At 30.3% G+C, this 26,967-nt stretch overlaps 4 protein-coding genes across 15 annotated transcripts in view; 2 read left to right on the top strand and 2 right to left on the bottom strand.

Annotated features, from left to right (window-relative positions):
• The window catches only part of mwh (multiple wing hairs), a 50,703-nt gene extending 46,788 nt beyond the window's left edge, over nucleotides 1-3,915 (top strand). For 6 of the 7 annotated variants that reach the window (XM_087412741.1, XM_087412744.1, XM_087412743.1 and 3 more), the window contains 2 exons: nucleotides 157-375; nucleotides 603-3,915. In XM_087412741.1, coding sequence (XP_087268867.1) covers nucleotides 157-375; nucleotides 603-3,071 — 2,688 coding nt within the window. In that variant the 3' untranslated portion in view covers nucleotides 3,072-3,915. The remainder of the gene's footprint in view (nucleotides 1-156; nucleotides 376-602) is intronic. The other variant, XM_011061630.2, reaches the window with a different exon arrangement.
• On the bottom strand, nucleotides 3,875-14,011 carry LOC105149312 (sodium-independent sulfate anion transporter). 5 transcript variants are annotated; one of them, XM_011061631.2, is made up of 10 exons: nucleotides 13,764-14,011; nucleotides 10,784-11,011; nucleotides 7,318-7,539; nucleotides 7,032-7,227; nucleotides 6,514-6,734; nucleotides 5,860-6,424; nucleotides 5,554-5,780; nucleotides 5,180-5,353; nucleotides 4,660-4,822; nucleotides 3,875-4,077 (listed from the first exon to the last, which is right to left on the bottom strand). In XM_011061631.2, the coding sequence occupies exons 3-10, from the start codon at nucleotides 7,522-7,524 to the stop codon at nucleotides 3,923-3,925; spliced, it is 1,908 nt and encodes a 635-aa protein (XP_011059933.1). In that variant the 5' UTR covers nucleotides 7,525-7,539; nucleotides 10,784-11,011; nucleotides 13,764-14,011; the 3' UTR covers nucleotides 3,875-3,922. The 5 variants fall into 5 exon arrangements, with proteins under 5 accessions (XP_011059933.1, XP_011059935.1, XP_011059936.1 ...); XM_011061633.2 differs by having other exon boundaries at nucleotides 10,784-10,995; XM_011061634.2 differs by having other exon boundaries at nucleotides 10,784-10,964.
• A 249-nt stretch (nucleotides 14,012-14,260) lies between these two features.
• Nucleotides 14,261-20,194, top strand: LOC105149313 (uncharacterized). Its single transcript, XM_011061637.2, has 6 exons — nucleotides 14,261-14,323; nucleotides 14,402-14,495; nucleotides 15,250-15,367; nucleotides 15,970-16,356; nucleotides 16,490-16,695; nucleotides 16,920-20,194. The coding sequence occupies exons 3-6, from the start codon at nucleotides 15,255-15,257 to the stop codon at nucleotides 19,448-19,450; spliced, it is 3,237 nt and encodes a 1,078-aa protein (XP_011059939.1). The 5' UTR covers nucleotides 14,261-14,323; nucleotides 14,402-14,495; nucleotides 15,250-15,254; the 3' UTR covers nucleotides 19,451-20,194.
• Nucleotides 20,195-20,387: 193 nt separating this feature from the next.
• On the bottom strand, nucleotides 20,388-26,708 carry LOC105149314 (sodium-independent sulfate anion transporter). Of its 2 annotated transcripts, none has more exons than XM_011061641.2 (10): nucleotides 26,185-26,708; nucleotides 24,213-24,411; nucleotides 23,971-24,125; nucleotides 23,130-23,427; nucleotides 22,742-23,054; nucleotides 22,112-22,273; nucleotides 21,819-21,959; nucleotides 21,351-21,496; nucleotides 21,098-21,250; nucleotides 20,388-20,942 (listed from the first exon to the last, which is right to left on the bottom strand). In XM_011061641.2, exons 2-10 carry the CDS (start codon nucleotides 24,345-24,347, stop codon nucleotides 20,718-20,720), a joined length of 1,728 nt encoding a protein of 575 aa, XP_011059943.1. In that variant the 5' UTR covers nucleotides 24,348-24,411; nucleotides 26,185-26,708; the 3' UTR covers nucleotides 20,388-20,717. The 2 variants fall into 2 exon arrangements, with proteins under 2 accessions (XP_011059943.1, XP_087268875.1); XM_087412749.1 differs by having other exon boundaries at nucleotides 26,538-26,708.
• Between the last annotated feature and the right edge of the window lie 259 nt (nucleotides 26,709-26,967).

Here is a 26,967-nt window from a genome sequence, read left to right as displayed (position 1 = left end):
AACGTTCATTTATAGTGACGAAATAATAAATAATCAGGTTCCAAGTACATAATCTCCCGCGTGAATGTTTCGATAAATTTCAAGCTTGTCTTCTGTATTGTATCTTCCGTATTATATTTTATTTTCTAAAAGAATATATATTTCATTGCTTTGCAGCTCTTGACGAAAGTATGCCAAGCACCAGGCGGACACGCGGCTGTTTCAGAAGCGGTATCGACTCTGAGACTCAAATACGGAGAGGGAGGGAGATTTCGATTTTTAGCAGGCGCTCTTTTAGCCCCGAGAGCAGCCATCGCGTTGAGGGTTGCAGGAGTTTCGTTTTTAAACGCTTTTCTCAAATCTGCACCCCGCACGCAAACTAAGTTATACATTCAGGTAAAAAATCCACCATATATATTCATTTTGTTTTTACTTTTGTTTAATCTTTTCACATCCAGAGTGACAATTGGGAAACTAAATAACTGTCATCTTGTATTAAGCTGAAAATTCTTATTTGAGTCTTATTATTTACATTTAAAGTCTTTGTTCGATATATCGGATATAGTCTTACATTTGTCTCCATTATTTCCATATCAAGATACAAATATTTCGCTTTCTTTTAGGCTGAGGCCTGCGAAGCTGGTTTAGAGCCGCAGGTACTTCAGGAATGGCTTAGGGAATTTGACGGACGCGAAGAGGACGCTTTAACTGATTTACTGCACAAGGAAGTTCAGAGATGGACTCACAACTGTGTCGACGTGGACGCTCTGCAGCGCAGAGTGACGCGTGCGGAAGAAACTTGCAGAGTACTCAGCAAAAAGGTGTCGCTTTTGCAGATGCAATTAGAGAAACGAAATGACTGCAATTTGGAAGAACGAGATAAATCCACCCCGGTGATTCTTATTGCTGCTAAAAGCCCGAAAGTATCTTCGAACGCGGAGGATGAAGGTATCAGCTCTTCGGAGAGATCCAGCAGTCCTGAAGATACGAAGCATCAAGCAAGAATCAATCGGCAGAAAACCTCACCTGTGCAAAGCAACGATCAGGAAACAACGATAGATGACGTGATCGAGGAGCTGAGGATCATAGTGAAAGACGCTGAGGAAGAATTCAGCGACAAAACTCAAGAACTGAATCATCGTGCTAATAACAATCAAGAAACTGTCCGTAATAAGCAAGAATCGGATAAAAATAAATTATACCGATCGAATTCCAAGGTCTCGTTGAATAACTCTGAGAGTTATATGTACGACAAAATACCCAAGAGAGACCAATATACGGATTTGAAGATACTAAAATCGAATACAGGCTCTAACGCATTTCAAAATCAGATAAAAAGTGAGCAAGTGACTTATTTCGGCAATGATCAAGATTATAGTACTGATTCGGATGGCACGAAGAAATTGAGTCTTGGGCTGCGCAAAACATCAAAGTCATCGATGGAAGGCAGTGTTAAGATCATTGTAAAGGGACCTGATGTGGAAGAGGCGATAGTACCGGCTATTCTACATCCACAACCGCCACGAAGGGCACCACCGTGCTTATCAGCCATCATGTCCGCTAGGCATTGTGACTTCGCTGATCATGCAGAGATGTACAACTCCCACGATGAGGAAGTCGAGGAAGAAACTCTCGGTGACGGCAGCGATTCATTGCTAAGCGCTTCCAAACTCAAGTATAACAGCAAACATCAAATCTATGACGGACAGATGAGAATTATTAATGAGAATCACTTGCAGAAACAAACTAAAAGCGATACTATATTGATAGGCTCGAATTGTATCGATGTTAAATTTAGAAAGAGTCTCGATGATTTGCATCATTTCGAAGATAATGATATAAATGATAGAAAAACTTTGCGAAATTACGATGCTTCGAAAGCAAATATTATTACGGATGTCAGACCAATTAATAAACAAATCGACGTTTATAGACAATTCGAATCTATTCCCAAGGGATTTGAGACGTCCTCCGGACGATCGGCTGATCAACGGATGATTCATCGGCATAATTCTAAATATAGAAGCGAGATAGAAAAGAGGAAATATTTACGTCGCTCCGCTAGTCATGATTACTTCGAGTCGAATGTGTCCAGTCCACAATCGAGACGGTCGGGGAGTAGAGTGGAGTGTCGTATCAGAAAATTTGAAAGCTTAAATTCTTTCGATGAGCATCGAAGCCTACAGAATTATGAGAGATCAAACGACTTTGAGAATCTTGGTAAACACGAGCAGGTGTCGCTGTTGACTGATTCTTCTAGATTTAAAATGCGTAGATCGGAATCTTTTCATCACATCTCTCATCACGTAGTATCAAAGAGAGATCAATGCTCATCAAAAGGGGAAAGCGACAGCGGTCTTTTTTACTTCACGGATTTTAATTTGAAGCCTGTTGTCACGAGACGACCGCGATCAATCGACGCACCAAAGTCTCCCAGTTTGATAACGAAATCTCTAGACAGGATTGATGAAGGTCTAGACTCGATGGTCGACATTGTTATTACACAAGAGCAAAATCAATGGAACGGGAACAAACGTCAGACAAAAGCGACCAAATCCCGCAACGAGAAGCAGCCGATAAGATCGAGAGTAATCAAATCTGATGATTTTTGTGGTAATTCTTCAGAATTTGATCAACAAGGAAAGCGAGATAATTTCGTTTCTAGAAATAGAGAAATGAAGAATGATGAACTGTATCATGTTAACAATAAGCAATTAAAAAGCGACGAATTCTACGAGGAACAGAGAACTCGCGAATGGAATTATCATAATGAGTTAAATTATGCGAGAAATAAGGGCGAAACTAACTCATCGGAAGATTCACCGATAATATTATCAAAAAATGGCATAAGACACAATTCCTTTTGCCAAAAAGATAAAATCAATAATAAGTTCACTAGCAGACCGAACGAATCAGGAATTTTTGCTGGACGAACATACGATACATTTGGTCTTGGAAAAAATCGTTTCAACGCGGGCAAATATTCGGGAAATCAGCCAATTAAAGAAAATCTAATTAGTCGAAGAAATACAACATCTTCGCTGATTGGGAAACGTGGAAAAGTAACGGACATTGTCTCCGGTCTTTACTGAACGTGTCTTAAGTATAAATTTTGTACGAAACTCTAATGAATGGTATGGAAACATTCCAAATATTAAGATATTATAAATATCACATTGAAAATTGATGCAGAAGAACCGATTATTTCATTTTTGCTTTAGATTCCACGTTGAATTTATGCGAAAAAATATAATTTTATTATACCGCCCAATAATAAAATGAGAAGATATGTGAATTTGAGAATTTGTAATTTCCATAAATGTATGAGAAAGCACAAAAGAGAAATAGTACGAACGAATCATTTCATTAATTGATACATGAATACGGTATTTCTTATTAAATAGAAATCGACTAGACAATGAGAAATGATTTAGTGCAATATTTTTGAGTATTATTATGATGCTACATTTGTAATAATTACATTTACATCGAATATACACGTTTTACAACGAATACACGTTTTTTTCATAACAACAAATAATTCTTCTGGTGATGGACTCTTGTGTGCCTTCACTACATTGTGTGATACAATTCTTTGTTAACGATTATATATGCAATAGTAGTGCAAGTGCCAACTAAAACTGTACTTCGTACATTTCTATGTATTACATGTATATATATATATATATATAAAGATGAGATTGAATAATTATATATACATCAGAAAAATAATGTTTAGATCAAGCAGCAGAATTATTTATAGCTTCTAAATTATATAAAATTATTTTGTAAAATAAAAAGTAAGAATAAAGCCTTCATTCTTTATTTCTATGTCGCTTTTAATTTATTGTTTTGTGTGCTTAATATCATTTAAATAAAAATCATATGTAACATATTGTTTAATAAACTTTGTTTTTTATTAATATAAAAATGAAATTCAATTTCAACTTGCAGTTGCGTGTAAAAGTGTACTTGTCACCTCACTAAGTTCATGGCAGGAACCACGCGCATTTCTGTGAATCATCTCCGAATTATTTGATGTTAACGATGCATGTAATTTGTCATGTGTTTGCTCAAGAAGTTGTTGCGAAGATTTGTCTGGAAATAAGACAATATATCAATTTTTTCTTAGATATAAAAATAAAACATTCTCCAAATTATAATACTTATATATAAATTATAAATATTTATAAAACTCATGATCAATTATTCTGATTTTAATATATATTGTATAATACATGATAAAATCCTGAGTCACTCCAATCATGTTGAAATGAATATTATTTTTTATTCATTGAGATTGTACATAAAAAGAAAATTTTAATACGATTTAAAAAGATATTTTTGACCTTTAAGATATAACATTTAAAAAATTTTTAAATCATGAACTTATGATATAACCAAATTTTAAAAAATACAAAAATGTAGATATACTTTTTATATATTATATAATCTCAATGAATCAAAAATTTAAAAATAAACATGAGATCAAGAACTCCATCACCTTCACTATCAACCTTGATATAAAATTAAAAGCGAGAGGATTCATAAGAGATGTATGTCTATTATCAGACATTCTGCATTTATAAACCAAAATAATCAATAATATATCATCTTTTTCAAATAATTATCTTAATATTATTGTTTTCATACTACGATTATATTAAATAATTCAATTACCTTGAACAGTCGATAACAGATAAGAGAGCTCTTCCTGAGTCGAAACGTATTGGAATTCATCGCCACAGGCACCTTTCAAAACAGTAACCACATCCGATCTTGGATTGTAAAAATACAATCCCTGTTTGCGACTACTAAATTCATTGATCAATGTTTTCATACCCTAAATTCGAAAAAAGCAATATTTAAATGTGACACTATTTCTAATTTAATAATTGTTTTAACACACATTCGCTATCGTGTGTGTGTGCGTGTGTATTTGATTTTCATGTCAATATTATAACAGCCAATTTTATAATCAAAGAACAAAGTATATCTCATTGTATCGGATAAGATGGAAAATCATAATACATACATAAATAACATAATCTGAGATTTTTATTTATATATTGAATAATTATTATATCAAAGTAGCTTAAACAGATGACAAAAATCTAACGTAACCTGTAACGTTTTCAAAATCTAATGTGAAATGAATGTTATTTATTAAATTATATTCAATTTTCCACAAAAATGTTACCTTAGCAGCTGTAAAATCTGCCCCTAAAATGTATCTGCAATCAACAACAACCGGTATTTGACTAGATCCTTGCTTTATACCAGCATTACCGACCGATTTCTTTATAAAATCGACAGCTGGGAAATATAAACTATTTCCTGGAGTAACCAGTAAGTATTCTGCGCCACAATCAGTCTATAACAAATGTAGGATTAATTTTATCAAAATATTATTAGCAATATTTTGATGCGTGAGCAGTAAAATCGTATATTTTGGAAAAGAATGATCCAATGAGTATTGAACTTATTCATTTAGTTCTATAACTAACGACTTAGAGTAGTGAAAAAAGAAAAAGAGAAAGGATTCCTTTATTGAATTCAGTTTTTTGCTACTACCGTATATTTGTCGACGTGAACTGTAGGTCTTGCGGAAGGATACAATAGGAACATCAAATTTATAGCGACCCCCGATAAAATACCATATTCTACACCAATGATGAGACAAAACAAAAAAGTAACAAACATCGGTATGAGATCCTTTTTGCTCGATTTCCACATCAGTTTCACAACCTCGTACTCTATCATGTATATTACCGCGCAAATGATCACGGCCGATAATGAAGCTGAAAAAGAGGATAATAATTACGCCAAATTGGCTTTTTTTTTTGCATGTTGCGTGCTACCATTAAAATGCTTTGCTACCTTTTGGAATGAAATAGAAATATGGCGTGAGTAGCCTAAGGGCCAGTAAAATCAAAATCCCAGTATATAATCCACCCATTGGCGTCTTCACACCACTCGCATGATTTACTGCTGATCTACTGAACGATCCTGTAACTGGCATAGAACTTGCGCAGGACCCAAGAACGTTACAGATTCCGAGTGTCAAAAGTTCTTGGGAAGCATCAACTTTACCTTCATTCATAAAGGCCTTAGCTATGGCTACATTACCGAGCACAGCTATTATTGGTACTAATATTATAGAAGTACCCAATTCGGAACACATTTGCGTGAAGGTAAGAGTTTCATTATTTACTTTTGTGGAAAAAGGTGGCAGGCCGAATGGTGGAAGACCAGATCTCACTGGACCCGTTAGAATAAACGGAGATCCAGATTCGGACGAATCATATTTGTAAGCAATAACCGAGCAAGTGATAACAACAATGGCGTTCCGCGCCGTAGAGATCAGCCATACCGCTTTTGCAATTATACGTTGATAATTCACTGACTTCTTACTAATGACATGTAATTTAACATCCTTCATTTTCTGTAAATTGTATGAGACTTTTATAAAAAGAATATGCCAGATATAATACAAATGTTGAACAAAGATTTATATAAAGATTCATTAATTACCCTAAACAACAATAGAATTGCGATGCAAGAGATACTCATTCCAGTATCCCAGAAACTCGTGTTACCAATATTTTGAAAAACTTTAATTAAAGTATCCACAAATCCTTGAGACGAAATTTTTAAACCTAACAATCCTTTCAATTGCGAAGCAACGATTATGACGGACGTTGCTGAAGTAAAGCCCACAGTGACTGGTATCGAGATAAAATCTACAAGTACACCTACAAAATTGTTGTTTATATTGAACGCAAACAAATAACACCTATATCATTCGAGATATCAATCAAATTATGCAACAACAAGGGAAGTGTGCAAAACTAATACAAAATAGTCTTGAATTTACTTGGAAATCTTAAAATTTCCAGTAACCTTTTGCGCATAGCCTGCGTACCTTGCGTAAGTCTTACCTTGCGCATTTCTGAATGAAAATACTTTTTTCACTTGAAATTTTATTTTCTATCGCATATCCGATGTTCACTTAAAATAAAGCTTTTTCTTATTCGTTTGAGTCAGCATACCTAAGCGTAAGCATGCCATTAGTAATTGCAGGCAACCAGATAAGAATGCGAGAAGTATGGCGAAATCAGCATTTTTCCCTTGCACATAGTCGTGAGTCATTAATGCCATAAGTGCGGTAGGACCAATTGTAATATCTTTACAGGAGCCAAATAGCACGTAAACTATTGCACCCATAAATGCCGAGTAAAGACCATACTGTAAACAAATAGGATATTAATAATAAGCTCTGCATAAAAGAGGAGGTAAGAAAAACATTGGTAAGAAAAATATGTTTATCTTACATACTTGTGGTTCCAAACCAGCTAATGTTGCATATGCAAGTCCCTGTGGCATAACAGTAAGACCAACTGTTATACCGGCTATAATATCGCTAAGGAATTTTTCCGAGTTATATTTCGGTAACCATGCTAAGATCGGCACGCGTCTCGAGGCTAATTTGTGTAGCCGATCGATATAGGTTCTTTTCTTCCTGCGATCAGCTTCAGTAGCCATCCTGAATCAAACCAGCTTCATGGACAAAACAATGAACAAATAAATTTTTAATAATTAATAATGTAAATAAATATACAGGACGAATAGATAAAGACGGGAATCTTTGATTGCAGAGATGTTGCATAGAAAATATTTTTAATTTAAAATCGTTTGTATAATTTATATTAATGGAAACATATAGATGATTCCATGTTTCGAATAATGTAAATAAATGTTTCCCGTTTCTTCCGAATATTTATACTCGTACATAATCGATACGTATTTATGTAAAGTTAAAATATTATAGCTATGCTATTTTAAATGATTTAAAAATTCAATAATTAATTATAAAAGAAAAATGTATTTATTATTAACTATTTCACTATTTAAAAGATGTTTACAAATTTAAATATATATTTAAACATTTTAAATGTATTTTTAAAAATATTTTCAAAAAATATTCTATATTATAGTAAGAATGTTCTGATGCAAAGCTAAAAATAGCACCATTAGCGTTCTATTTTCCAAAAAGATAAATATAATACATTTTTATTTAATAGATAAAAGCCTTTTATCTATAATAGGAATATCTATAACAAACGCTTTTATTTATAATGACTACGCATAAAAATGTATAACGAATAGATAACCACCGATTAGAAATAAAATTATAAAATTAAAGAAAAATCTTGCAATTTACATTTTATTAAATTAATTTATCTAAAAATTAAAAAATTGTTTTATTTCTTATGTAATTAATATTTAAAATCTCAAAATTATGCTATGTAAACATACATAAACATAGCGATTAATTTTTCCTGATTGTTCTGAATAAATCAATGATGTTTTATCAGGACCATATATGTGATATTACATGTACTTAAATATTCACGGAAGCACATACACACACACACACACACACACACACACACACACACACACACACACACACACGCACACACACACATACATCAATATAATTTATCATAAATATAACTCTCGAACAATTATGTTATATCTCGTACGTGCACTTGATAAAGATATATTAAAGTTACCATAGACGAAAAACATGGAACCGCAATCGCAACAATAAACGATCGTGGATGGAGAGCGATATGGGTACAAAGGTGAATACTTTCACTGGGAGAGAAACGGGTTTCGCCGAACATGCGTATGTTTTTTTTTCTCCGAGAAGTCACTCTAATTCATAGAAGCTACACTTTATGTACTAAAATTTACTATCCCGGTAAATGTACCTCAAAGCTCTCTCGCGCTTACAAATTTCCAGCGGACTGTAGACTGAAAGTGCGTATGTTCCGTCATGCTCCTTATATACCCGGATAACGAACCGAACTTACATTGGTCGGGGAAAAGTCGCTGTTAACCTTCGCACTTTTTATATAGGAATCACGAAAAATATGTTAATCAATACGGTTATATGCATGTTACAGAATTCATTAAGATCCATTTAAAAAATTTTAAAAATTTCAGCGTCATTTTAATATTTTTAGTCATAAAGTTTCATTAAAACAATATAAAATTGGAATGCATATAAAAAATTGGAAATTTTCAATAGCAAATTCCGTTTGTAATTCAAATTTTTTAATACTAATCTATATACATCTTTAATACTAATCTAATAACATCTCGCAAAGAAATTGTAAAATTTTTTTATTTTACGCACTTAGCAAAAAAATTACATACTATTTATTAAAATTAGGCTACACTATTCTTCAAGTTTTTGTTTATTCTTTCAAGTAAAGATTCAATATACTAACACATTCGCGATTTAATATTATATAATAATAATACCGCATGCATTTAATACGTTATTTTATGTGCATATGCATTGAAAGTCATTTTTTATCATTTACTTATTTATGAAAGTATTAATAAACTTTTATGAAAATTATTTGTAAATATTATAAGATGCAATAAAATAATGTATTTAAAAATTGAACATAAAATTTAATTCTCAATTCAATAAAAATAATTTGATGAAAAAAATAAGAATATTTCATTTAAAAAAAGAAAGAATTATTGACATTAAATTGTACAGAAAAATCTGAAAAAATAATTGATTCAAATAATATTTTTACATATAGTATTATAATAAAAAAATAAATTATATATTAAGTCAAAAAATTTTTATATAACAATAAAAGAAAAAATAAGAAATAATATACATAGAATATTAAAATAATATATAATAAAATATAATAAAAAGTAATAAAGGTTGTGGGAGTCAATGCAGTTAACAGTGCGATTATCTTAATATTTATTAAATTTATTTTATAAATCTTGATATGATTTCGATGAGCGCAGCTATATAATTCATCGAAATCACATCAAGATTTAGGGAATAAATTTAATAAATATAAGATAATCGCATTGTTAACTTCCACAATCTTTATTATTTTTTATTATTTTTAATTTGTGGAGTCCTTGCTTTCATTAAATTTTTGAATATAATATACATGGAACATTACAGCAATGTATGGAATAACATAATAATATATAATTAATATAAATTTTTTAATTTATATTGAAAAGTTAACTTACAAAACCATAGACAGAAAAAAATATTTGGCTAAATTAACTACAATTCTGATCAAAAATGAACGATCCAGAATTTTAATTAAATTTACAAGATTTTAAATTTATTAAAATTCTAGTTAAAATAATCAACATTTAGTTGATTTAATTAGAAATCTAGTAGATTTAACAAAAATTCTGGATCGTTCATTTTCCATCAGAATTCCAGTTAATTCAACCATTTTTTTCTGCGTATAGTATTACATTGTTATGAAGAATTAGGGATAAGAAATATAATACGCTACTGCAAGAACGATTAAATTTGATACTATGTTTACTTTTATAAATTTGCATTAACTTTGATTTAATTTGTTATAATTTTCTATAAAATAAGCCAATTATCATTTATTTTATTTATTTATTTTATTTTAAGATATTTATTGTGATATAAAATTGTCCGATAAAAAAACATAGATAAAAGTTACAAATTAGGAACTCAGGTGGCTTTCCTTCTATAAGAGTTTAAAAAGTTTCAAGGCTGACCGGATTAACCACTGACTATCAAACTGTATGTGATACTTTCCAGATAACAAAAAACTTATGTAGATTACGCCGGTTAATGAACACAAGTATTAGCCTTCAACGTTTCTACATCGGTTGTGATTATGCAATGTGTATAAATCTCATTCATTTTCACACGCACACATATACATGTACACAGGCGTAATATTATTTATTATTTTACCTGAATTAAATTTCACTTCCTGATTAAAGACCAAAACCTATTATGAAGCATTCGAGCATCGTGTATATGTAGAAGTCTCGTCTCGTAATATTCTCCGTAAAACATTGTTTATCCGTGAGAAGCCCATTGAATTATTCACCAGATTGTCTTAATGGGAAAAGGTTCTCCAAACAGCATCAGTCTATTCGAAAGCGAATACAACCTTGACCTGCCTATATATTAAATCTTCTAGAATATACAAATATATTTCCTTTACAGTAGTCGTTTTTTAATATTATAAAGAATATTAATATAAAAAATAAACAGTATCCTCTGACGATACATGTAATCTAATCGTAGTATTGCGCGCCATTCATCCTCTCATGCATTGAAGCGATTAAGGCCTTGTTTAAGTCACGTGCCAGCTATTTATCATACAATATTTCAATAGTCGCAATCGACTCAATTTGAAGCGTTACATACAACACAATTATCCAAACATTTAGTTCAATAATTTAAAGGGCACGTGTTCAATTTTGCATACCAAAAATATTATCAATTGCTTCAAGATTAACCCTTGATCTCCAATATTAACGAACAGAAAAGACTTTGTGCCAACTACTCATTGTCTCAAATAATACTTTTATTAACGATATTTTCCTCTTGTACAATAATTCTAACAAGTATCATTTCTACTCCTTTACGAAATTTAAAATTTTGAAAAAAAAAAGTTAGAAAAGTATACTTTTGAACATATACTATTTGAAAAATATACTAATCTATAATAATTTGCAGTGTAAAGAATTATACACACCTGTGAAAAATGCATAAGATATAAAAAAAAGTTAATTGTAAGAATTAAATTAGATAAGTAAATGTAGATAAGTAAAAGTAGATAAGTAAATGTACTTATTATTTGTTATTTTACTTTGTGTTGAAAAAAAAATTTTTTTTATTTTAAATCTGTATTTTCCTATAATTATTTAATAAAAGTATAATTTGTTGTAGGCATAAAATATGTTTCCATTAACAATATACATAATAGAGAACAGTTTGACATTGTGAAATTTAAAGCATTCATGTGATACTATATTCTTTCAATATTTATGAATTTTAATTAAACAGTAAATGCCTTTTTATTATATAAAACTCTTGGATGGATTTTATTAAAGATATTGAGGTCTTGATTATTCGTATCATTTTATTCATGTACTAATTCTATGTTATATCTAATATATAATATTATATTATACATATATATTGATATAATATAGTATAATAGTACAATACTGATATATATATGTATAATATATATATGTATATATAAACATTATATATATCAAATATATCAACCACATTAATATGTGTCATATCAACAGTACAATATTGAGTCATTTGTTTCTCCAAACTATTATATTATTTTATTGAAATATTTGTATCATGTTGATATCATTTGTATCATATTTGTACTTTTGTTTCTTAGCAAAAATTAAAATCAGTTAAGATAAATATTCAACATAAATTTATATAATATTCCTACACGTTTTACATAATATTTTAAAAATAGGGCAGTTAATCATGAACAAAAGACAATACACAATGTGACCATCAAGAGGTTTGTTGAAACTAAATAGCTATTATTTTGTTTGAACAAGTTGTTTAATAAGTATAAGACTGAAATAAATTAAGCACCAAACTATAGAAAAAAAAACTCATCATTTTCATTAGTATATGGTGCAAAATATACATATGTAACAATAAGTATTATTTAAAAAATCAACAATTTGTCTGATTAAATGATTGATATATTTTCAAAGTGATAATCTGAATTTATATAATGGAGGGATACTTTAATTTCGAAAAATTTCTTTCATATAGAAATGGCTATCAAGACCATGATTTTCTGAACAATATCACTGAGTCAATTAATTAAATTTTCAATTTTTCGATGTGCATTTCTGCAAGTTTATAAATATATACTTTTTCTGCACCATACATTAATGACAACAACAAATTTCTTTTGTAGAGTAGTGTTCCATTTTCATTTTCAATTGATAGAAAGTAACAGCCATTAGTTCCAATAATTTTCAAGTACCTGTGTATCATATCAACAGTATAATTGAGAATCTTGTTTCTCCAAACTATTTTACTGAAATATTTGTGTCATGATATGTACTTTTGTTTCTTAGCAAAAATTAAAATCAGTTAAGTTAAATATTCTTAACATAATGTCTAAAATAAAAGTGATTATAATTTTAAAAATTAAAAAAACAAAGAACATAAAAAACCACAGCACAGGTTGTCGGTTGTGATGATTAAAACTTTATTCAATAATGAATTATTCAAGCGTTAATCAATACCCATATCAATAAATAAGCGATTAAACTTTCAAAACGCAAAAATTTTTTTTATCCTGTCATACAAGCTGGTGTTGTAATATTGCCGCACGATCATCGTCATACTAATAAGAACACTTTTAATCTATTTTAACATACGACAGATGTACTTATTTTGACTGAATGTAAAAAATTTTTGCGTTTTGAAAGGATGTTTAATTACTGAAGATGGCCAGATTGTGGCCGAAACGTTTAATCGCTTATTTATTGATATGGGTATTGATTAACGCTTGAATAATTCATTATTGAATAAAGTTTTAATCATCACAACCGACAACCTGTGCTGTGGTTTTTTATGTTCTTTGTTTTTTTAATTCTTAACATAAATTTATATAATATTTCTACACATTTTACATAATATTTTAAAAATAAAGCATTTTCTATTTCTAATCGAAAATAGATAAAACAGATAAGATAAATTAAACAAATAAAATAAATAATTAAAAAATAGCGATACAATCACTTAATCGTTCATTGATGATATTCCGATAAAGTCTGTAATTTATTATATTAAGGGGCTTATTTTGCAATTCTCAATTAATGTAACTGTAGTTACAGTCGTTACAAGAGTTACAGAATAGACCTCTTAACCTCTAGAAACTTACGGAAATCTGGTCTGGATGAATTTCGTTGAAATCTGTCACACATTCGAGGTTCGGAGCACAGAACATTTACGTTTCACGTGTATTCGTGATGTAATAAAATTGTGTACATAAAAATCTTACAAAATTCTGTTAAGAAAAACCATACTGCCAAATTAGTTACGAACACATCGGCAATTATCTCAACCGGCATTTGTCACGGCAGCGTCGACGACACGACGGCGTCCACAGATTGTCAACGACAAAGTCGCGTTGCCAACTACGAAAAATGAAAAGCAACTAGCACAGGGCAGTCTGTACTAATAACATTCACAGCAGCAACATCGAACGTGATTGGTTCTTGCTTTTGGCTACAACCAGATTCAACCAATCACATTCAGTTATTATTTATCCGCAGAGAATTACACCACACAGCAGGCAGAATTTCTAGTAATTTACGCATGCGATCTAGAACGAAAAAAAAATCTCATTGTGTGCAGTAGACTTTACTTACCGATGAAAAACTCTATGAAAAGAAGACTCCCCTCTTCGGCAGCCAATCAGCGCACTTGGTAAGTAATGAGGTAACTAACAGAGGAATTTTTGAAATTTTCTTACGGCAATTCTGTTTATGGCGTCCGTATCGTCTGTATCTGTATCAGGGCAGGGGCAACATTCTTTCCGGTTCTACTGGGCGCTGTGTAATTCGACGTTGGATCATCTCAATCGCCTCGGTGAATATTGCAAGCTGGCAAGGTGAGAGAGATTATTCTCGCGTTGTAATCACTTTGGTTTACAATTTCGTGTCCTCGGCACATCGATTCGCATTGTGTAACGTAAATTTTATCGTTTTCGAAATTTGCAAATATCGGATAGCCTATGTCCGTGTGGAACGATGATATTACCTGTTTATGTTTACGTTAGGGAAACAACATTAGGGGAACCGATTATACGAGAATCTGTGTAAAAAGTAGGTCAGTTATAAGGGCTTGGCAGAAAGTTTTCAGAATTTGTTTGTTTTCATTCCTCGGAAGAGGTGACTGGTTTAATATTATTCGGATCTCTTGTCTTTATTCTCCTTGCCTTGCTATCTTACTAACAGTATTTTGTGTATTCTTTAGCTGAACTTATTTTTTTCTTATTCATTATCTATCCTAAATCATAGATGCTGATAAATGCCATTAATAGAATTTGTTTCTTTAATACTATATAAAATTCTGGGTTACTTTTTATATGGTTAAGTTTTCTAGAAACTATTTTAAACAAACTAAATTATGAGAAATATGAATGAACAATTGAAAGCTGCGATTGAAAATAATATAGACTGAAATAATTAACAGCTTTTGCTTCATTATTATTATTATTATTATCTTTATATAACCTAAATATAACTACTACAATATTTTTTAAGCACAATTTGTAAAGGATGTAAAGGCATTTAAAAAAATATAAATTTAAGTTTAAGCATTGCGTAATATTTTTATTAGTCTTATGAATATATTTGTGATAGGTATAATGGATTACGCTGTTGAAAATTTAGAAAAGACTTCCGACATAGAGCGGAAAGCAACACTCAGCAAGCTACATAATATGCAATGGCTGAAAAATACATCTTATTCAGCAAATCCGTATGTTTTAACCCTTTTTTCTTTGTTTTAGAACATATTTTTGTGTTGTGTATTAACATATAGTTTTGTCTTTCCATAAGATTTTTTGATGTTTTATTTTCAATCAAATTATCAATAATTTGGTTTTTTATGTTAATCTTCTCTTGTTAGCATCTATTCCGATTGCAATATTGTTAATAAATGACAATCTTGTACAATATAATAGAAAAAGTAACTTTTGTTTTATGCATTATATAAATTATATACTGTATAACATATTTATATACATCTATTATGTATATGCAGGATATTTCAGAATGTTACTTTTTTTTAGCTATAAATATTGGAGTATGGCATTGGAGCATTTGAGTTAATACAAATTAGGCTTAAGAAATGTTAATAAATAAAATTTTCTCTGTATTTATCACACTAAACTTTTAACATACCATCTATAACTCTGAAATAGTCTATGTACATTTTCTATAATTTATATTAATATACATACGTATTTTTATCTAAATTTTTACTAGCTGATATATAAGGAGATGGATTAAAGGTACATTTTGTAACATTGTATTTATATTGTGCTTTAAAATTATTTTTACATTGATTTTTTATTACAGCGACAAGATAAAAGCTGTTGTCTATAAGCAAATACAAGATCAAGATGAAGAAAAGAAGATAGAAGATAAAGTTTCAGAAATGGCCGAAACTTTCAAAATACATGCGGTCAAAGAACCTGATAAATATTCTTCAATAAACGATATGCTTAAAACAGATTTATTTAATGATACAATGCCAGAAAAGGATGAGAATATTTGGAACAAAGATATAGATACAGCCAATTTATTTTCAAATGTTGATAACCTGATTGATCAAAAGAATGAAGAAGATATGTTAAGTATTGTGGAAAGTATTGTAACAGCAAAGCTGGAGGCTGAATTTTGTATAAACAAGGAGCATAAAGATCAGTCAAATACATCGGAGAATAATACCAAAGATATTATACAGTAAGTATAAAAAAATGTAACTTATTATAGTTATTATCAATATGTTATTTTAATATCTTTTTTGTATTTTATTTATTATATTTTATACTTATATTTTATATATTTATTATATTTTATATTTACAATAAATTAGGGACACAATATGTACAAATCTTTCCGAGTCACAAAAAATTAATGAAGACACAAAAGAGCTGAAATTAATAAAACATTCTGATGGTAATAATAACGATTCCAAATCAGTAACACTTTGTATGTCAAAAGTAAATGATGAACAAAATTCAACTTGCAAAATAGCTGATGTAGAAAGCAGTAAAGCTTTAACAGAAACAAATGATAAAGGTAAATTTATATGCGAAATATATATTTATGTACATTACAATTATATTGTAATATAGTATCTAGTTGTATTATACATGTATATACATGTATGCACACACACACACATACACACACACGCGCACACACACACACACACACACACACACACACACACACACATATATACGTGTGCGTATGTATGTATGTATGTATATATGTATAAAAACTATTTATTCCATTTTTAGATGGACATGTAAAAAATAATATTACAAAAACAAGTGTTAAGACTGGAAGTAATACAAATTTAATTAAAGACAATGAAAAACCTTCCACACATAATCCTAGTAATAGCGATTCTAAGAAAGCAATTTCTAATTCATCAAAGTTGCTGAGTACTACTGATAAAAATGGAAGGGATCACTTTAATAATAAGCATAAAGCAAAAAATAATGCATGCATAAGGAAACAAGAATTTGTAAAGCAACGCAATGTTTCAAGAAATGGAACAGAAAAGGAGATAAAAAAGTCAAACTCAGTGAAAACAGATTTTGAGACAACTGATGTAGTATGTCAAAGTAAAAATTTAAACAAAGATAAAACTTTACCAAAGCAAACAAAACAATTTCCATCAAAATTAAGAGGCCAAGAGTCTTTTAAAAAGAATGTATCTATGTCTAACTTTTCTGATGATAAAAATAAAATTGAGAAATCAACATATGTATCAGGAAATCTCAATTCACCATTAAATGAATCCGAAAGAAAGAATGAAAAGATTGTTAATGAACAAAATTTTCAAAGCGATCAAAAAACAAATCGCAATGATTTTAGAAAAAATACATTTGTTACGCAATATAAAAATTCAACATTCTCCAAGCCAGTGCAAAATATCCCGAAAACAGGACAAGCTCCAATGTATGGAAGAAATTCATCATATGCATATAATAATCCAAAATTTAATAGGAATCGTAATGACAGTGCCGAACATAAAGTTATGAAGAAAGAGCTTACACCTACTAACGTATTTACAAAATCAAATACAGGAACTGAAAAACTTGACACAAACAATTTGGAAAGTTGCACAACGCAGAACGAAGAAATAATTCAACCGCCAAATGTAAAATCAACAAATGTACATGAAGTAGATACATTGTCCAACGATAAAAATGATACAAAATCTGTAAAAGTGGAGACACACTTAATACAAAGTAAAGAAAATATGAATATAAGAAACAAGGATCAAGAACAAACTACAATATCAGAACAGTATTGTGAAAAAATGAATATCTCTAAAGTTGATGTTGGCCAGCAACATAGAGAAACGAATAAAGAAGATATCAAACCACTTAAGCATTCGTCTAATTTAGCTTCTGATAAATGTGCTACAGACTCACAAACCAATGCGATACATCAGTATTCATCAAAGCTAGAAAATATGCAACGCGTAAATGATGTAAATCAATTAGAAAACAGTCAAATTACTTGGAATCAATCTCCTGACAACGCTATGCAGAAAGGCGCAGCAATTATGAGTTTACAACACTCTATTCAAAATATGCATTTTAATACACAACAAACTTTTACTCAAACAGGAAATTTAAGAGGACAGTCGTCATGGGAACCAAATAATAGCAAATTTTATGATCAACATTTTTCAGTTAATGATGCGATGAGGTCGCAGATTCCAAATACTTTCAACGCACCCTATAGCAAAACACAAATATCAAATGATGACAGGATCACCGGTACATCTACGCTCGAAACCACGATGAATAGAGAAAATTCAAATGTATTGTATAGATATGGACCGAACGTACAGCAGAGACCTGTTATGACTTCTGATTTTTCTGGCCATTCTGTGTCGTCATGTCAGACTAACCAGTCTAGATGGAATTCCTCGATACAAGACAGTTATCACATTGAACATCCATACGTTGCGACGCAACCTACAATGATGCACATTTACAATTCTGCAGCTTTTGGTCCTGAGGATTTTAATAATACAATGGATTATGTATCGCATCCAGTAATTTATGCATCCCCATATATGCAAACATGGAATTCACAATTACAGTATTCAGTGCCCGTTGTGTATAATTCTCCATGTACGAATTATACGTTTCCTCATCATAATCAATCAAATAATTTTAACAGCTCTGTACTTGATCAGCAACATAAACATAATCCTTATATGCAAATGAATAATTATGCTAGAGATACATATCATGATACAAATACGTGCGCTGTACAAACAAGAAACTCTGTTGATAATGTTCCGATGAAATCCAATTATTATTACAAGAAACATCAAGACAATTGTCGAACAGTTTGTGATGTTCCTCAACATGTAGCATCAGTTTCGTATTCAAAATCACAACAAGGTATGAATTACATGCCTGCCATAAATCAATGCAACACATCATATTGTCCAAATCAGAAATATTATAAGCAAAACATGACAAATTATATGAAAAATCCGAAAGGTCAGGTACAAGATTTTATTTGTGATGATAATGCATCAGAAGACACTCCTCCAATAATATCTCCGAAAGAATTTGTAACGAGCAATGTAAATCTTTCAAATCAAAGTGATCAATTTGCGACACGAGTATTTAAACCAGAGTTCAAGATGAGATCAAATTCAGGCTATCGCCCGCCACCCTCTTTACCAAGGTATAATGGCAGTTTTCGCAGAAATACAACTTATCAAGATTTACCGAATGAATATACATATCCTGTTAGTATTGGCCGTGGTACATATAAAACTAAAAAAACATAAAAATAGATCTAGACCAAGAGTTTGAGCTATAGTATAAAATATACATTAAAATATACATTCTGCAAAAAAAATTTATTTTAAAATAATTTACTTTACAATTTAAAATATTCTACCTCTTATAAATCTTAGAAAGAGAATCAGCAAGTAAAATTTTCCAATTGTTCAATGAGATTGTAACTCTATATTTACTATGCATTTACTATGATCTACTACAAATCATAATTTACCATCTCCTTTTCTATTTTTGATGCTTAAAAGAATATGTTTTTATATAACAAACAGTTATAATGTTGAGATAGAAGATTCCTATAATATACATTATGCCAGATGTTAAGAAAACTATAAGTGTATTATTAAGTTTAGATTCATATCATATTGTGATTATCAAACCCAAAATGATGCTCTTCTTGTATCTAAAGACTCATTTAAATATACTAAATAATATATAAAGTTTTGTTTAAATCCGTAAGTTTTCACAGATGGGTTACGAATCGCTAGATATGTAAAAATTGTTCGAAACATCAATTACGAGAAATGTTCAACAAATATTTAGCATGTAAGATTTTTCGTATGTTTGATTTCTTATAATTTTAAGATGAAATATTTCAGAAAAATATATATTCTGCTTTACTTTATTTTTCTATCTTACTTTTGTGTTTAAACTGTATTGTTAACAAAGATGATATAGTTTATTTTTTCTGGACTAGTTTTATGAAATAAATACAATATGTTTTGATATTTCTACATTGCTTAATTTATATTACATTGTTTATAATTCCTTAATAAACCTCTAATTTTTGTTTTTTTTTATCACATTAAATTCATAGTCTATCACGACGAAAAGTCTGAAAATGAATGCACACAGGGATGTGTCATAAAAATATTTAATTAAATATTTATATACACATTCAGATAAAAGAAGCAAAAATAACAAACATTTATTTATTACACTTCTTAACTTTATTATTAACATTTGTAACGAAGAAAGACAAATATATCAGCTTAAACGTACAAAAGTCTCATTATGTATGCTTGATTGAATAAAATTGTCACAATCAAAGTGTTAACTTTAGTATTAAATGTATACACTTACTAGTCAATGTATACATTTATGTATAGCAAATTACAATAAGTATATCATTTACTGAGTTAACACTGATTGTGACATAGTATGTACAAATTAAATTACGTAATTTGTTTTATATACGAGTATGTATATTTATATTTTATATATTTAACATTACATGAATATATATGAATATATATATCACAGCCATGTAGAGGCCCGTGCATTCGTGTCAGAAATGACCATGTCATTCAGTGTCACGCGTTTAGGCTTTCCTAAAATTGCAATTAAATCGATTTCGTTTCTTGCTGTCAAGATTTGCTTGTCAGACAGCGATTGTATACTCGATAAAATATCAGGATTTGGTCGTAGCATTATTAATTGGCAGTTGTTTTTCCTGAAGTCATTTATCGTCATATTAAGACCCTAAAAATAACACATCAATGAATTAATAAATATTTTAAGAGTAAGATATACGAGTATTTATAGACCAATTTTTAATTTTGCGTTGTATTAATTATAAATTATATTCTCAAAATGTCTTTTTCATTATTGTATTTTATAAATGACTGTTTCAAAACCTGTGCGGCAGTGAAGTCTATTTTGTCGATGTGTTCACAATCTAATACGACATTCATACCGGAATTCTTCGTTAGATACATTCTCAAATAATCTACTGCAGGGAATAAAATTCCAGCGGTAGGACGAACTAAGAAGTAGTCTGTTGTTGAGATCTGCAGAGAGAAAATTTTTATAATCCTTTATAATTCTTAACATAAAGAATTTTTCTTAATAAGTATATCTAAATCCAGAGACACAGTTTTATTTTCTTACGTTTCTATGTTCAATATTTATCGTTGGCCGCGCATTGAGATATATTAATATCGCCAGATCTAATATCGTACCTATCAAAATTCCCATCTCAACTCCGACAAATAAACAGGCAAGAAACGTAATAAATGCCGGTATTAAATCACGTTCTATAAAGAAAAATAATATTTTATTTGTGCTAATTTCATTAGTATAAATTTTTTATTCAATGAGTTGTCACAATGAACAAAATGTTAGCAGTATGCTCTCCCCCCCCTCCCTCCAACAGTTTAACAATAGATTCGAACAGAATATTGTGACAGATTGACAACAGTTTAACAAATATTACCTGCGCCCGCAATTAAACTCGTGTTCTGCTGAATTAAGTCTACCGATATATATATATAATCTAACAAGCATAATTCTTTAGAAAATCTTTATTAGATACGCATGCTAGTCTAGATTAATTGTTTTGAATATATATTCACTCACTATTGCACTTCCAGATTGGAATTATCATATCAATGTCTATCATAAATATCACCGCGCTAATTATAACAGCGCTCAGTGTCGCCTTTGGGATATAATAAAAATATGGTATCAACAAACTTAGCGCAAGTATGACTAGAATACCTGAAATTATTTATCATTTTCATTAATATTCTTCCTTTTTTTTTTAAAAAGAGATTTGTGCGTTATTCTTCCCATAATGATAATGCTTAATTTATTTGAGTTTAATTGTTAATAAGAATGTGTAAGTGTTATTTAATGTCAGTAAAATTCACCCGTGTAGAAGCCACCTAAAGGTGTTCTAACACCAGAAGCGTTATTCACTGCGCTTCTCGAGAAAGATCCTGTAACAGGCATTGACTGAAAGAATGAACCAACCACGTTACATAGTCCGAGAGTCAGCATTTCCTGCGTGGCGTCTAAAGGCATGCCTTGTGCTTTAAAAACAATGAGAGAAATATTCTCAAGAAAATTATACATATAAATAACTTGATAGAATACATATATTATATTACGCACGACTTAGCATATCCGAGGACAATGAAGTCAAATGATATAAAATCGATTAACCCATTTGCATCATTAACGTATAATACATATATAGGCGCAATTTTCCTAGTGTTATCACCAGAGTGCATATACATATATTATATATACTCGTGTTCACATTGAGTTAATAATGCGCGAACAGACGATTGCACATCTGACGTATGTCACGTGGTAGGTAACAAAAACGAAAGAAAAGAAGTCTTGCGAAGGAGTCTTATTTCGTATGATTACAAACGGGTTAAAACTTCTACTCTTTCGACTTTTATCTTCATCAATTAAATAAAGAAATAAAATCGCGTTTTTTATGAAATGATTTTTATATAACATATGTAATGTATGTATTAAAAATGTTGTACAAAAAGCTTTTGCAATGGCGACGTTTCCAATGATAGAGATGAGTGGCACAATCAAGATGCCAAACTTTAAATTCTTCGTCATATCGATAAAACTTTCAGTTTGGTTGCCAATCGTTCTCGAAAACGGAGGTAGTTTGACAATTGGGAGACCGGCATCGATGTGACCCGTAAGGATATACGGTGCTCCACCGTTCATTTCAAAAATATAAGACGTAACTGCGCAAAGGACAACCACGAGAGCATTCCTAGCTGTACCAATCGTCCAGAGGATTTTTTTTAGCGTGGTACTAGCGACTTTTTTATCTTTCAAATACTGAAAAAAATAAACCGATACATCTTGTGATCGTAATCTGTGCTTGCGCTTTAAATAAGTTCTATACCGGTATACCTTCAAGATCAGTAAAATTAGAATACAACAGCATGATAAAATCAAATCCGGTATTTTCGTGTCAGCCACGTTATGTATTAACTCCATTAAAATTTCGACGAATCTTTCACCGTGAATATTCAAACCTAGCAAATTTTTTATTTGACTGCAAGCGATGATGACGCTCGCAGCTGATGTAAATCCGGATACCACCGGTATCGATATGAACTCGACTAAGAATCCTAAGCGTAAAATGCCAAGTAATATCGTGATGCATCCAGACAGGAAGCAAAGCAAGGCCGCATACTCGGGAATTCCACTGAAAAAAAATCATCAAACTTGGAATGTAAGTGCACTTTTGTATTATACAGCCTTGACGCAAACGACATTTTCTCAAGAGACACGGCTTATGAAAAGTGCTTTTAACAATTCAATTACGTTACTACTCAAGTGATCTCATTTGATTAGCACTCTCTTTCATCACACGACCGGATGAAACTTCAAGCGAGAACATTGTTATGTCAATCATGCGCATAACATCTTCAATACAAGCAAGATTTGTCGATTAAATACAACTTCCGGCCAATTATCCTAAAATTTGTATACTGTTCCTAGCTAGTGCTATAAAATTTACACTTTATATAAAAAAAAAAAATCATAGCAATTGCAAACAACGTTTAAAATCTGAAAACTATATATTTGTCTAACAATAAATAGGTGGAAAAATTTATTATGTAATTAAATTAGACTAAAGCAAGAATTGATACTTAAGTGCAGAATTGTTACGTGCAAAAATCCAGAAATTTAAGAGGCCAATAACTTACTTGCTGTTATTTTATTATTTTCAGAAGCTTTAACGTACCTCGCATATGTCCAAGTCAGTAAAGATATGAGTGCTGTAGGACCGATATTGACTTCTCGACATGTGCCGAAAAAAATATAGACGAAACTTCCCGCGAACGCACTATAAAGCCCATATTGCGGCTCCAAACCCGCTAAACCTGCATAAGCTATTGCCTGTAATCGCAAGTATCACGTTTTTTTTTTAGTACCGATTGAATAACCACTGAATAACTTCAGACGATTAAACAGACATATATGTACTTGAGGTATCAAAGTTAATCCTACGGTGAGACCCGCAACAAGATCGCCTAATGCATCCTTCAGTTTATACTGCGGTAGCCATTTAAAAATAGGAATTCTTTTATTAATTACTTCTTTGAAATTAGGACTGGCCATCGTTATTTATATCAATTATTCTTTTAAACGTCCTAATAAGAGAATTGCAGCAAAGATAAGAAATCTGAAAAGGCGATAGGTAGTATGAAATTATGTCATAATGATAATGCATATCAAATATATCTTGAAACTAACGTGGTTCTAATATTAACACATATAAAAAATAAGAGCATAAAAAACCACAGCACAAGTTATAGTTTGTGATATTTAATTATTATTACATTAATTAAAACATTAAACGTTTCGGTCACAATCTGGCCATCTTCAGTAATTCAATAATATTCTTACAACGCAGAATTACATCCAGTTGACATTAAATTCAACAGTCGAGAATTGTAATTAAATAAACATGTTCTTTTATATGTGAAGATGCTTCATACAGTAATGTTACACCGTCAATTGTCATATCAAGAAAAGTGTAGAACAAGAATTTCCAGATTCTAAATAAAATTGTATATATTAAAATCTTCTAGTCGTAATATAAAGAAATGGAATCATTACCTGTTTTACAACAAAAAAACCAAACGATGAATCTCGAGTATTTCTTTTACACAGTTAGAATTTTGTCGTGACATTATGTGTTGTTATTTGTCCTATCATATATTTTACTATCCACTATTTATATATCTGAGTCAAAAATTTTTAGAAAGTTCTAGAATTGTTTATTAATGGAAAGAGACATCCTTCTTTAGAAGAGGAAAATAAACCTCAGTGCAAACCTTCCGTGTCACTTTGCTTATTGATACCACTTGTTTGTCTTTTTATATGTATCATTTCCGAAATTCTTCTTTTCGCTAAAGATTGTTCTATATCTAAAATTCTTATATTATCCCAATCTAATTCATGCATCTCATTCATACGGTGACGTGAAACCACAGAAATTTCGGAAGAAGGTTTTCTTATATCGGCCTTATGTTCTTTAATCCGAGTTTTTAATTTCCTTTTGGTTTGGCCAACATAAGACGATTCACAGTTTAAGCAATTAATTTTATAAATTACTCCGCATTGGTCATCCTTAGGCAAAGAATCCTTTCCTGTCTTAATAAATGTATTCAATTTATTCATAGGTTTATAAGCTATATTAAAACCGTACACATGTGAAAGTTTTTAAAATTTTTCCGAAACTTTGCCTAAATATGGTATCGTGAAAAATTTTTTTGAAGTAACATTAGAGTCACATTCATTATTAATTTCTTTACGATTTTGATCTAAATTAGTTCTGTTTTCCAACGTTTTAATTCTATTATTTATTGTAGAAAATATAAACTTTAAAGGATAACCATTACTTAGAAACGTGTGAATTAATTCAGAGATGTTTTTTTCATGAAATTTAGGATGGGATAAGAATAGAATTCTATTAATTATGTAATAATAATTAAATATCACAAACTATAACTTGTGCTGTGGTTTTTTATGCTCTTATTTTTTATATGTGCATATCAAATATATTTTTATTGAAGTAAAGAAATTTGTATAAGTGAAAGTTTAGCATATCTTTAAAAAATTCGATTTTTTTCAGATTCTTATCTATTTCTTTTTCTTTTTTAAATATTTAAAAATGAAATTTTTATTAAAGAAATAATTAAAGTTTGTAAACTTTAGTTTTTTATTTATTTAAGATTGTGTTTAAAGTTAATTGTAAATGAAAATTTAATTTTATCAAGTAAATTAAAATTTATAACGTATTGTTATACGTTCAATAAATAATCCTTGTGATATAAAGTATTAGATATATTTTATAATATTTGACTTGATTTCGATAAAAAGAAAATATTCAATTTGTACATTTGTATGCAAGCATTAAGTGACATATCATCCGATAACAATCACGACTCACGTAACATTGTGTTTGCGTCTTCCGTTATAATTGCGGGAATCCATTGCTTTGATCATATCGAATCGTTTAATGTGTCATGCGTTAATCACATCACAGACTTTGTAACTCAAATATAGAACTTTAGGATTAACATTTTTTTCTCAGACTCTTTGCGTATTCACTCAAATATTTACTGTGACAATAAAGATTGCCAAGAACACGATATAAATAGCTTATCATAATTACTCAAAAGTTACAATGCATTTTCTACACGATAATTATACACAATTATCACGAAAGTCCAGAAAAAACGTAGTTTCTCTTATCAGTAGCTTATAGTTATAGTTTATTAAAAGAGAATACGAAGAGAGTACCACTGTTTTTTTAAGAGTAAAATTAACGGACGTTCTTTTTTTTTTTCGAAGGAAAAAATCTTTCTTGATCGCAAATGTATGTTGTTAATTCATATATTATTACAATTGCAATCTGTCCGTCACACCAGTTCTTATACAACCGTTTTTCACACACTGCGAGCACCTTTTTGCCTCTTCGCTTGGTCGCGGTCCACACGGTGCTCACGTGTTAACGCATGCGTTTACTCGATCCTTCCTTCGTATGACATCATCACCGGAGATCAGGCTTAGATCGCCAATTTATTCAACAAATTGAATGGACGTCTTTTTCATAGTACCTTATCTAACGAGTCTTTTGGCTTGAGTTCTTTTCTCTGATGGCAAATCTCAAGGCAACGTTATAGTCCTTTAATTCCGTATCCTTTAATATATACCGCACTCGCTGCTTTCG

Source organism: Acromyrmex echinatior, chromosome 13 (genome assembly GCF_024713525.1).
Source record: "Acromyrmex echinatior isolate Ae372 chromosome 13, ASM2471352v2, whole genome shotgun sequence".
NCBI lineage: Eukaryota > Metazoa > Arthropoda > Insecta > Hymenoptera > Formicidae > Acromyrmex > Acromyrmex echinatior.
This window is presented reverse-complemented; position numbering and strand designations above follow the sequence as displayed.

Bases quoted from the DNA above. Each gene is read 5' to 3' on its own strand.
- LOC105149314 (XM_011061641.2), bottom strand. From the start codon at position 24,347: ATGGCCAGTCCTAATTTCAAAGAAGTAATTAATAAAAGAATTCCTATT. The intron at 21,251-21,350 runs GTAAGAAAATAA...TTCTCTCTGCAG, and splicing joins TAAATATTGAACATAGAAAC to ATCTCAACAACAGACTACTT. The intron at 20,943-21,097 runs GTTTTGAAACAG...TGTTATTTTTAG, and splicing joins TAGACTTCACTGCCGCACAG to GGTCTTAATATGACGATAAA.
- LOC105149312 (XM_011061631.2), bottom strand. From the start codon at position 7,524: ATGGCTACTGAAGCTGATCGCAGGAAGAAAAGAACCTATATCGATCGG. The intron at 6,735-7,031 runs GTATGCTGACTC...ACAATTTTGTAG, and splicing joins AATGGCATGCTTACGCTTAG to GTGTACTTGTAGATTTTATC. The intron at 4,078-4,659 runs GTAATTGAATTA...TCTTATTTCCAG, and splicing joins TCTGTTATCGACTGTTCAAG to ACAAATCTTCGCAACAACTT.
- LOC105149313 (XM_011061637.2), top strand. From the start codon at position 15,255: ATGGATTACGCTGTTGAAAATTTAGAAAAGACTTCCGACATAGAGCGG. The intron at 15,368-15,969 runs GTATGTTTTAAC...TTTTTATTACAG, and splicing joins ACATCTTATTCAGCAAATCC to CGACAAGATAAAAGCTGTTG. The intron at 16,357-16,489 runs GTAAGTATAAAA...ACAATAAATTAG, and splicing joins AATACCAAAGATATTATACA to GGACACAATATGTACAAATC.